Here is an 11,764-nt window from a genome sequence, read left to right on the forward strand (position 1 = left end):
GATCTTGCAACCTTTCGGTTACTAGTCCAACGCTCTAACCACTAGGCTACCTGTCTGTGAAGCTAGGTAAACCAGAAAGGGACTACAGCAGCCTGTCCTGCTGCAGATCTCTCCTCTCACCTCTCTGCCAGTGAGGATATGGCGGGCCAGCTTGACCTTGGCGAAGTTACCCTTCCCAATGGTCTTCAGGAGCCGATAGTTCCCCACATGAGGCTGCTCGTCGGCACCAGAGTTTCGGGTGCGGACTCCCGAGCGGACGGAGCGCGTGGTGACCTCCTGGCGCCCATTGCTGTGAGACGTATGCTGTGGACAGACAGACGGACAGACATGAGTGAAACAGTGTGCTGTAGACAGACAGACTGACAAGCGGACGGACAGACAGGAGGTGAACATCTCTGCACTAGCAGTGGCTCATGCTGGGGCATTCTATCCCCTGTCAGGATCCAAAACAACTCTCATGTTTATTACAAATTTATTGAACAGATTATGATCAAGCAAACCAAGAGGGCAAAGAAAGGTTAGTGTAGGTTTGGGTTGCAAAAATTTGGGAACTTTCAATAAATTCCCTCGGAATGAAGAGGGAATAAGCAGGAAATCCAGAATCCTCCTACCAGGATTTCTGGAAAACCAGGGAATTTTGCAACCCTAGTGTAGGTGACTCCAGCGTATTGATCTTTCTGACCATGGTTAAAAGCCCACAACACCCCATCCCAAAATCAGATAGAGACTTTTCTATGGGTCAGTATCGACTCTCCACCCCCATTCAGCTCCCTCAACAGGGCCTGCTCTGTGCTCTCACTCCGCCCTAACAACCCCACCCCCAACCTGGGCATCAGTGGTTCCCTGGCCACACAGACAGTTTCAGTTGTGGGAAAAGATATACAGCGCTGAACTGGAAAAAAAGGGAAAGCATAGGCTAATAAGATTCAGATGTTTGCATTGATAAGGATGTTACCAGTAAGAATGCACTAGATTCAGCAGATGTCCAATAGCCTCGTAAACCAGACAGATCGCTGTGCTGGTCAGTCTGTTGGATCAGGCTAGACTTCCTGTAAAGCCAAACATAACACTGGGTTACAGTGCTGTTATCACTTGCAGGGATGCTATAATAAAATAAAAAAAAACGTAGCCCCTTTTTCTCCCCAATTTTGTGACATCCAATTGGTAGTTACAGTCTTGTCCCATCGCTGCAACATGTTTTAATTTCTGTTGTGATCCACTACCAGCCTAGACAACAACCTAAACACAACACCTCTGAATGTGAGAACAATTCAACTCTCTCATAAACCTTCTCTAAGTAGATCTCACTTAAAGTATTATTACCTGGCAATATACTGAGTATACCAAACATTTGGAATACCTTCCTAATATTGAGTTGCACCCCACCTTTTGCCCTCAGAACAGCCTCAATTCCTCGGGGCATGGACTCTAAAAGGTATCGAAAGCGTTCGACAGGGATGCTGGCCCATGTTGACTCCAATGCATCACAAAGTTGTGTAAAGTTGGCAGGATGTCCTTTGGGTGGTGGACCATTCTTGGTACATGTGAGAAACTGTTGACCATGAAAATCCAACCATTGTTGCAGTTCTTGACACAAAGTGGTGTGCCTGGCACCTACTACCATACCCTGTTAAAAGGCACTTAAATATTTTTTCTTGCTCATTCACACTCTGAATGGCACACATACACAATCCATGTCTCAGCTGTCTCACGGCTTAAAAATAATTATTTAACCTGTCTCCTCCCCTTCACCTACACACTGACTGAAGTGGATTTAACAAATGACATCAATAAGGGATCATAGCTCTCACCTGGATTCACCTGGACAGTCTGTCATGGAAAAAGTAATAAATAGTTTGTATACTCAGTGTATGTTCCTTCACTACAATGTCAATTCCAGATTAACCAGATAGAGAGGATGAAGGAAACTTCATACAACAGTATAAAATGATCAAATTCACTAACAGACATTCCAAGAGAGTTTCGTCCTCATTTAGCCAAATGAAAATTCCAGGTAGCCTAGAGTTGCAGAGATTTATCTTATTAATAAATCGTTACTTACTATGGTGATGGGGGGTCTCTTCATCAACGGAGACCCTGTCATTTTTGTGCTGGCAATTTGAATGCCATTTAACCAGATAACTCTCTCGTTTTTGTGGGGGTAACTCATAGATCCCCTCGCGCTTGCCCGATACTCTCAAAGAGAATGAAAATTGACAGACGATTGCCTTTGAACTGAAAGGGGTGGGAACTGTGTAAACCCATTGGTAGGCGAGCAATTGGCACCTCTATTGACCGACACTTTTAAAAACCAGTCCTCTAACAGGTAAGGTTTGGATGGAGATACAAATTAGTATCTATCACTGTCCACAGACCAAACACAGCATATGTCGTGTTTTCAGGCAACATAGGAGATTACAGCCAGGGCATGCACAGTAGAGGAACATATGGCAATCTCCCGTGTGACACAATGTATCGAACACTCAGATACAATGTAGCCAGTAGCCTAAGTAAAAGGGTATGATACAATGGAACAGGGAGAGTGGTTACTTTGTATTGTCAGACACACTACACCTCTAACTACTTAATAATACGTTAACTTACGCTTTCCGCCTCTTTCTCATTGACCGTAGGTAGTGGAGTTTTTGTTGACATTTTATTCTCGATGAATGTTGTCTCTATTTCCCGGATGATTCAATTCTGCACCTTCTTTGGCAATACAACGGTGGTGATTGTACTCTTGCTTCTGGACCAAAACCATGGATTCTGGATACTGTCTCAACATCGGTCCATCCAATCCAAATGTGTCTCAAGGTGTCCCGAGGACGTAGAAAACGTGTGATGATGACATCTATTTCCCTATAACGCTCACTCGGCCTATAGTCATTTATATTGAAAACGAAGGTTGATAAGCTATATTTTTATTCGAAAAATGCCATACATGGCCTCTTAAATTTAAGTAATTATCAGAGACTGGCTCCAATCTAGGCTAGAATAGCACTCGGACAGAGGGGGCGGCAGATGGTTGTTGTCACCGGTCCCAAAATCGCTCCTTTTTGTTACGCAATCCTTGTGTGCCTTGATGTCCTGTCCGTCTGTATTCCTGAGTTTCAATAGCGTTTATCTTTCTGACTCGCTGTCGGCTCAATTTCTTCCATCTCCGATTCCGAATGAGGCTAGTGTTTTAGGTGGGACCAAAATGGCTACTCACGGGTTGGATCGGGCCAAATCCTGTCAGAACAGCAGAGGAAGTGAGGAAACAGGCGTCCCTCGGCGCTCATTGGAGCGCAATACAGCCGGTGATAGCGCGGTCACCGCTCAGTGATTCACATTAATGACAGATAGGAAATAACAGGTCTTTCTCTTGTGTACAAGTTCATGCCTTACCTACAGAAACCATGACTCAGTGGTTGTGCTTCCAAACGTAGCTGGGTTATGGCAGGATGGCAGGTCCCTCCCATAAAGAAAATATACTGAACAAAAATAGAACGCAACATGCAACATTTTCATTGATTTTACCGAGTTACAGTTCATATGAGGAAATCAAGTCAATTCATTAGTCCCCAATCTATGAATGTAACATGCCTGGGAATACAGATAAGCAGCTGTTGGTCAGATACCTTAAATAAAGTGGGCCTCAGGATCCCGTCACGGTATTTTTGTGCATTCAGATTGTCATCGATAAAATGCAATTGTGTTCGTAGCTTATGCCTGCCTGCCCATACCATAACCCCACAATGGGGTACTCTTCCCAACACTGACGTCGGCAAACCGCTCCGCCACACAACGCCGTACACATTATCTGCGGTTTAGGCAGGTTGGATGTACTGCCAGATTCTCTAAAACTAAATTGGAGGCAGTTTATGGTAGAGAAATTAATATTACGTTCTCTGGCAACAGCTCTGGGGGACATTCCTGCATTCAGAATGCCAATTGCACGCTCCCTCAAAACATGAGACATCTGTGGCATTGTGTTGTGACAAAGCTGCACATTTTAGTGTGGCCTTTTAATGGTCCCCAGCACAAGGCACATCCGTATAATGACCATGCCGTTTAATCAGCTTCTTGATATGCCACCGGTCAGGTGGATGAATTATCTTGGAAAAGGAGTAATGCTCACTAACAGAGCTGTAAGCAAATGTGCACAAAATCAAAGAAATAAGCTTTCCGGGAGTATGAAAATGTAAGGGATATTTTATTTCAGCTCATGAAACCAACGCTTTACATGTTGCGTTTTTATTTTTGTTCAGTGTATATTTTCCTCATCCAAGTGAAGTAGGCCTATAATAATAGATACTGATGCAATATACTGAATACTAATCAGGGGGGGGGGGGGGGGGGGGGGGGTTGAGTCACCCTGATGAGCGTCATATATTTCAGTGTTGTTTTCTGTGCTCTCAATATTCCAAAAAGCTGTATCAATTCAAAAGTATGCTGCGATGGCACTGCTGACTTGTCAAGAGGGGGAATACCACAAGTGTGTGGAGTACTGAGTGACATCCATAGAGGTTGGGCACAGTTTACACATACCACAGATCTGACAATATCAAGAATACCATCTAATAATTCAATTGGAACAAAATACAGTTGTGGACAGTAAAACATTTAATGACAAAAAAAGGGAAGAAATTCATGCCAGTCAAGTAATTCCCCCAAAACCCACCCATAACTCAGATCGGATACATCTCAAAATTACAGAGGAAATGTGCATAGCGCCATGTTAATCATGCCAGGAAGCAGTGAGGTTGTGAGAAAAGGAAAGGAGGGCTGGTGATTTGACAAGATGAGAAAATGTGATTCAAAGCTACAACTTCTCAAAAATGGCATCCTTGTTTAAATTGCATCAATATCGAAGTCGTCCTCTTCCTCGTCAGGCTTGTTCAGTTTTACTGTCTCCACTTTCAGTTCCCGAGCAGAAGAATCATACACAACCTGAGTGAGTATGAGAAAATAAGAGTTGTTACATTACAGTAGGTCTTGCATTAGCTGCAATTTTGACTAAACAGATCCTAGTAGCCCAACTCAAACAGTATAAAACTGTGAAAGCTGTGAAATCAGGGGATAGTCTAACCAGTACCTCCACATTTTCATCATCCTCTTCCTCCTCTACCTCGCTGCCCGCACTCTCTTCCTCTGCCTCCTTCAGCCACCTGATGAAAGGAGACGCCCTCGCATGGATCTCTTTGGCAAGTTCCTTAGAGACATACTTCTTGGACACCTGAAAGAGACAGTCATGAGCAACGAGACTTAGAGAACCGAGCAAACAGAAAATTAAACGTCACTTATTTTACAAGAAGCTACAAATTAAGCTAAGTGGGACATTCAAATGTATTGAAGTGTGTGTGAGCAATGTACATGTTTAACCACACACCTTCTCTGCCCAGGACAGTATGACATCCTCCTCCACTAGATCAGCATCATACAGGTCTTTGAGCACGACAGGCACACGGGGCAGCAGTTTTGCTTGGTGCAGCTTCACCAAGCACTCAAAGCCTCCCAGGAGGTACTTCTGGGCCTTCTTGTTATTCACACAGAACTGAAGTCATAAGGAGCAGTAACAAAACCATGATCAATTTGAGAAGGTTTTAGTCAACTGTCCCCTCTTGAATGCCTTACCACTGAGTTATGAGGTTATGACAGAGGTCAAACGTAACAATACGAGTTTGAAGACTCACGCGAAGGAAATGGCGCTTGTATTTCTTGATCTGGTCACGGATGTTTTCGTCAAACAGTAGTTCGCTCAGAATCAGCGGTCCCATAGCCATCACATCCAGACGCTCTGCCTCCGCCAAGATCTCCTTATCTGCTGCATCAACAGCGCAGTCCTCCCTTTTTTGCTGGAGAAAGTAACCACAAGCAAGAACGCTTTTAACACCATGGTCTTCAACATAGACCCCAAGAAGCCTAGCAACACAAAGATTCTTTCATTGTTACCCTATAGGAGACCCTGATCCTGGAGTGCCGCAGGTTAGGGACATGACAAATGGACAATTTAGCTTAATGTTTAAACTGCCATTTCGCTTTGTTTTCCATTAAAAAAATTAAGAAAAAATCTAATCCACATCAATTTACAATGCAGAATAATGGTTCTATTACCCATGTATGACTGCTTGGACCGGGCAATGAAGTGATCTACCGCAAACCTTTACAGACATAGAACACAGCTACAGTAACATGTCGATAGCGACAATTGTGAACGTCGCAGACCAAGAAAATAAATAACTGACAGAATTCTGCTCTGACATAAAATGTTCTGTATTTTCTCCCCAACAATAAACATTGCTGACTGATGTGCTGTTTTTTTAATGGCATGGTAGCTAGAGGTTTTATTTCGACTAAATGTCTTGGTATGTCACGGTATTTAACTAACTTTAAAAGTACTTTTTTAGGAGAGATTGTCTGCCCGCAGGCTGCGCACAGCAACTCAAGATTTGATTGACAGTTCTGGTTGCCTAGTGATGGACATTTAGTTCTGCTTCAGAAGCCTCATTCCTTTACAGGCAAGTACAATGCCCATTCATATCTCCAGAAGTTTTGTGTCTGCATTTAAAAAGCCGTAGTGTACCCTACTCTAGCAGACAAACATGCCGTAGCTGCAGTGCGTTCAAGGGGCCACATTCAATTATGTCTGAAAAGGGTAAATCGATAACCGGCTCCCGGTAGCCTACTGTAATTTCAGATGAGGGAGAAACGAAGAATACGCTACCCTGTGGTCGCAAAACTGTCCCGAAGAGGCTGCTGTATCCCGGCAGAATCTGTTTTATTTATTTAACTAGGCAAGTCAGTTAAGAACACATTGCTATTTACAATGACAGCCTACCCCAGCCAAACCCTAACGACGCTGGGCCAATTATGCACCGCCCTATGGGACTCCCAATCACGGCCAGTTGTGATACAGCCCATGATTGAACCAGGGTCTGTAGTGACGCCTCTAGCCCTGAGATGCAGTGCCTTAGACCCCTGCGCCACTCGGGATGCCTGTACCATGAATAGGCAAAAATATGCTACACGCAATAGACAGAAGACTGACCACACATTTGCATCATTAGTGAAAAAGATTGCAGACAGGCCAGCGTGGGTGAGGGGCAGCAGAAACATGCTCATATGTTTTGGTAATGTGCATCTCACAATGTCTTGTCTTGCAAATTCACCAAAGTAGCCTAAAAAGTTCCTCTTCCTCTGGTTTTACACAACTTTCCCAGGCCTTTATAGCCTAACAGAAAATAACTGCACTGTGATTTCAATTAAGTGGGGGGGATACAAAAAACATTGTTTTTAAGTTAGGGATTTTTCTTAACGTTAAGGATCCCAACTTCGTTTAAACGTTCACACCCTTACCACAGGTACTGCAGGAGCTTGTCTCAACTACGCCCCATACCAGACCAACTGAGCTAATTGATTAGTTCAGTGACTGACTAAATGCAACAAACCTGGCCTGGTTAAATCAAAAACATGAAGTGCTTATGGCACTCTAGGACCAAAGTTGCCTACACCATATCCAAGAGAATTTCACAATCAATCACCAACTTTCATTATCCTTGTAATTAGTTTCAGGCACAACTTACTTTGACAAAATTATAGAATATGTTGACCCGCTCCTCCAGGGTCTTCTCCAGGTCCTCACTGAGGGTCAGGTTCTTTGCATGGGAGCTGATCTCCTCCATCCTTCGTCTCTGTGCCTCCTCCGTGGTCTCCTCTGCCCAATCCTCATCATCTTCACCATCCTGATACACAACATATTATCACTGGGTCAATGCTGCAGATGGCAGGCTTGAGATACTGACAAACTAGTCCCTCAGACCAATAATAGATTGGAGGCGGGTGATGGAGGTTTGTTCCCCCTATTCAACCGCTAACATTAAGACCTGGCATGGTTTGCGTACATTAATGAGGATACTCACTACGGCATCAGGGGCATCTATGTCGTTATGGTTCCCAGCCTCAACGCTGCCAGAGCCATTCTCCTTGTCCTTCTTACGGTTCTTCTTATCTTTCTTCTTCTCCACAGACCCAGGTTCATTTTCTGATGAAAAAGCCACCGGCGCTTTGACTCAATAGGCCACATATCTGACTTGACTTTTAGATTAGTAAGGAAACAAATCGATCATGGGCAAATTCTTATTGTGTGCTTACCTGGTGGGTTTTTGAGGATGAATGTGCAGAGCTTGTGTCGTGTGTCTAGCATGCCGCGGTACCCACAGGCCTTACAGGAGTTACCGATTGTTTGTTTCTTAGGATTGATATGCTGCAATGAAAAGGTCAAACAAATTAGCATATTCACTCTAATGACAGTGACTATCCAACCAATAAGACAAGTAATAATTTACCCAGCAGACCATAACTGTATTGCAAGACAAAAAGACAATTGATCACTCACTGCAGGGTATGTAGCATACAAAGTTAGATCCAAATGGCTGCGGCATGAACAAGCAGAACCCAAAATTACAGATATAGCACAAGGTTGGCAGGACATCAAATATATCTATATACAAAAACCTGACCAGGGCTGTGTCATATCTACAGGCCTCAGGAGGGACCTTGATACAACACTATGCGGAGTAAAAAAAACATGATTAAAAAAACATTACCGGGAAAACTGACCATCTGTGGCTTTGGTATAATGGTCAAATTACAATTGCAAAGTCCCACAGATCAATGCGCTCGACATTTCATTCCTGTCCCCCTCTACTACCCAAACGTACACCACAAATATGTTCCTTAAATAGTTACCAGATCAGTTTCAGGGTTATCACACTCAGGACACAGCACAAATTTCCGGATAAATACATCTAGCATGTCCTGCAACTTGTTTGCTTCATGGGATCCGTTTACGATGAAGCGGTCATTCTTTGCATCAAACTGAGTCTGAGCACCAAGCTCACAACCAAAAAACTTGGTCGGATCTGCAAGGATAAGAGTCAAAATCAACATCCCCTAAGCTAATGGATGGTAATGCACACTAACATTTAGCCACATCAAGGTATCAATGTATGGTGCGAGTCAATGTTAGCACTTCAGAAAACACTTGTGGTGGGGAGGTTAACTTACATGTTGGAGGCCTACTCAGTGCCTTTGCAACATCAGTCATGTTGACAATGACAGTCTTGATTCCATTTCCTTTGCCCTCAACCTGGACACAAATCCAACCACAAAAAAAACAAATAAATTAGTAGAATCATTTTGCAGATGATCACCATTGAGGCCTGCACATCTCACTGGAAAATAATTAGAACAAACACAGCCAAAGATAGTCATTCAACATTCTTGATATTTGTTAGTAATTTCTCTTACAGGATCATACTATACCAGATAGTCACCTTAGCAATCAGACGGGGCATCTTGTAGCGATAGAACTGGTCTGCCACACTGCGGTTGACATTAACAGACATTTTGGCTGGCTACTAGCACTTTCAGTAAGATAAAAAATATATTGAATGGAGATGTTTCGGGATCTTCTGTCTGGAAAACAGAGGATGACATAAACGACTGCAAGCGTCCCCCGTCTCTGACATGAAAAATATTTTGCCAAAGTGGCCGCAAGCCCCTTGCTTGTAGACTAGGTTTCCCCCACACAGGTTCCAACAGCTGCACAACAGCTCTGAAAGAAAGGGAGAAAGGCATGGACATCAGCTCTAGTGCCACAGATTCTGATAACTTCCTAGATGGCAATGGCTTTTATTGAATACCCAAGTAGCCTATATAATTCTATGACTTGACCTTTGAATAACAATCTGTATAGGTATATTGTTAGCTACCCAATGTGTCCATAGTGTGGCTCTTGTGAAATATCACCTTTGACAATTACAGACAAGACGAAAAGGCAGTCTGACATTTAGCTCATTGTCCTCCAATCCCGACCAGGCATTACCATATCGAGGTGGTCAAGTCACGAGTTGAAGACATCAAATTCGGCATCAAAAATTACTCTAACCTACGGAGCTAGCCATCTTCACGACTAGAGCAGTTAATCTCACATGTCATTGGGTTTGTTAACTAGCTACGCTAGCCAGCCAATTGATTTTGCTTTACCGTTAACTAGTTAATATATTTAACGACACATTCTTTCACTTCGATATACAAACGAAGTTGGGGTAGATTAGCACCCAGAAAGCCTGACTGATGAAGCTAGCGTATGCAGAATTCAAAACAACTGGGAACTCGGAAATCTCCGACTTCAGGCCGTCCAGAACAACTAGCAACTCAGAAAAACCGAGTTCCGACTGGTAAATATAATTTAGGGTCATCCAACTCGGAATCTCGGGCATCTTTCTAGAGTTCCGACTGAAGAGCATTGACGTCATGATCCGACCTCGTTTCCAAGTTCGCAGTTATCTTGAAAGCGTCATTCATGCCGCGATCGCAACAACTGGGAAATCGGGAGAACAAACGCGCGCTCCGACGGTGAAAGATCGATTTGAATTCAACCTCGGGCCTCTTTCTAGAGCCCGACGTCATGATTTCGTAAGTGTCCGAGTTCCCAGTTATTTTGAACGCGCCAAAACTACTAGTTGGCACTGCAGAGTGCGTCATCAGATGGCACGAGTGATGGGAGACGCCATTTTGATGTTCTTAGTTAAGACGCAAATAATTACATTTTTAAATATACATTTACGATAGCACCTTACTCGTTATGTCATAATGCACTCACCGATTTCGTAAGACATAAACACACCGCTGGTCGTCCAAGAGGCGCAGTGAATGGTTGCCAATCGCTGTGATGTGTTGCTAGGCTTGTGGTGGCAAAATAAGTGTTGTTAACGTCGGAGGTGACACGATCCAGCAGATTCTTGCCCCTATTGTGAAAATATTCTGGACGCCCTCAGAGTGGGGATACCTAAGGAAACTCGAAAGTCAGTCAGTAGAAACTTGTTAACTAGATAATGCGGATAGCTAGCACGTTGATACTCTCACGCTAACTTTAGCTGTTTTTTTTTGTTGCCTAACTAGCTTTAGCTAAATATAACATGTTGACAACACAACATTTGCTAGCTAGACAAGTCAGATGGTCGACATTAAAATTGCTTACCTCTCGAAGGTTATTTTTCAATGCTTCTGCTTCTTCTGTGGGGTTTTACTTACAAACTATTGCCGCGTTCAAGACAACTGGGAACATGGAACTCGGGAATCTCCGACATCAGATTTACCGTGCGTACAAGACAACTGGGAACGCGTTCCGACTGTGAAAAATAGTTTCAGTCATCCAACTCTAAATTCCAAGTCGTTAACTCAGGGATCATCCTAGAGCTTCGACTTCTCCGACCTAAAGATCAGTAATTTCATAATTTGGCCGAATTCCTATGGTGCTTTCAAGACAACTACATTTCGGAATTGGATGACCAAGTTAAAAACTATTCTTCCGTCGTTGCTCTTTTTTTTTTCAGAGTTCCCGGTGTTCTTGAACGCACTGAAGTCGGAGAAGTCCGAGTTCCCAGTTATTTTGAACGCAGCACCAGACATCCTATTATGGTGCATGGTCTTACACACATAATTAACGGTTGAAAGCCACATTTTTGGGGGTGACCCAACCAAATTCACATATAAATGTGTGTTATAGATTCTCATTGAAAGCAAGTTTAAGAAGCAACGCTGTGTATTGTTTCTATTTGCACTCTTTCCAATGGTGTAGACTAAAAATACTTTAAAGTACTACTTAAGTCGTTTTTTTGTGCATCTGTACTTTAATATTTATACTTTTGACAGCTTTTACTTTTACTCCACTACATTCCTAAAGAAAATGATGTACTTTCTACTCCATACATTTTCC

At 43.2% G+C, this 11,764-nt stretch overlaps 2 protein-coding genes across 21 annotated transcripts in view; both read right to left on the bottom strand.

Annotated features, from left to right (window-relative positions):
* The window catches only part of mark3a (MAP/microtubule affinity-regulating kinase 3a), a 35,568-nt gene extending 32,045 nt beyond the window's left edge, over window positions 1-3,523 (bottom strand). For 4 of the 15 annotated variants that reach the window (XM_055863351.1, XM_055863353.1, XM_055863347.1 and 1 more), the window contains exons 1-2: window positions 2,063-2,195; window positions 121-303 (exon numbers count right to left, since the gene is read on the bottom strand). In XM_055863351.1, the coding sequence (XP_055719326.1) occupies window positions 121-303; window positions 2,063-2,170 (291 nt within the window). In that variant the 5' untranslated portion in view covers window positions 2,171-2,195. Of the gene's footprint in view, window positions 1-120; window positions 304-2,062; window positions 2,199-2,604 lie in introns of those variants that run through there. The other 11 variants (XM_055863346.1, XM_055863357.1, XM_055863348.1 and 8 more) reach the window with 9 other exon arrangements.
* A 653-nt stretch (window positions 3,524-4,176) lies between these two features.
* On the bottom strand, window positions 4,177-11,354 carry LOC129811773 (eukaryotic translation initiation factor 5-like). Of its 6 annotated transcripts, none has more exons than XM_055863367.1 (12): window positions 11,027-11,354; window positions 10,649-10,834; window positions 9,318-9,598; window positions 9,049-9,130; window positions 8,731-8,903; window positions 8,134-8,245; window positions 7,902-8,023; window positions 7,566-7,724; window positions 5,676-5,837; window positions 5,372-5,536; window positions 5,078-5,218; window positions 4,177-4,932 (listed from the first exon to the last, which is right to left on the bottom strand). In XM_055863367.1, exons 3-12 carry the CDS (start codon window positions 9,387-9,389, stop codon window positions 4,834-4,836), a joined length of 1,287 nt encoding a protein of 428 aa, XP_055719342.1. In that variant the 5' UTR covers window positions 9,390-9,598; window positions 10,649-10,834; window positions 11,027-11,354; the 3' UTR covers window positions 4,177-4,833. The 6 variants fall into 6 exon arrangements, with proteins under 6 accessions (XP_055719342.1, XP_055719343.1, XP_055719345.1 ...); XM_055863368.1 differs by having other exon boundaries at window positions 10,649-10,843; XM_055863370.1 differs by lacking the exon at window positions 10,649-10,834.
* Window positions 11,355-11,764: the final 410 nt, after the last annotated feature.

This window comes from Salvelinus fontinalis, chromosome 15 (genome assembly GCF_029448725.1).
Source record: "Salvelinus fontinalis isolate EN_2023a chromosome 15, ASM2944872v1, whole genome shotgun sequence".
NCBI lineage: Eukaryota > Metazoa > Chordata > Actinopteri > Salmoniformes > Salmonidae > Salvelinus > Salvelinus fontinalis.

What these genes read in the sequence shown, in the direction of transcription:
- LOC129811773 (XM_055863370.1), bottom strand. Translation starts at nt 9,389, where the DNA reads ATGTCTGTTAATGTCAACCGCAGTGTGGCAGACCAGTTCTATCGCTAC. An exon ending in TATTCTATAATTTTGTCAAA is followed by an intron (nt 5,838 to 7,565) that starts GTAAGTTGTGCC and finishes TACTTTCTCCAG; the next exon opens with CAAAAAAGGGAGGACTGCGC. An exon ending in ACAAGCGCCATTTCCTTCGC is followed by an intron (nt 5,537 to 5,675) that starts GTGAGTCTTCAA and finishes TTATGACTTCAG; the next exon opens with TTCTGTGTGAATAACAAGAA.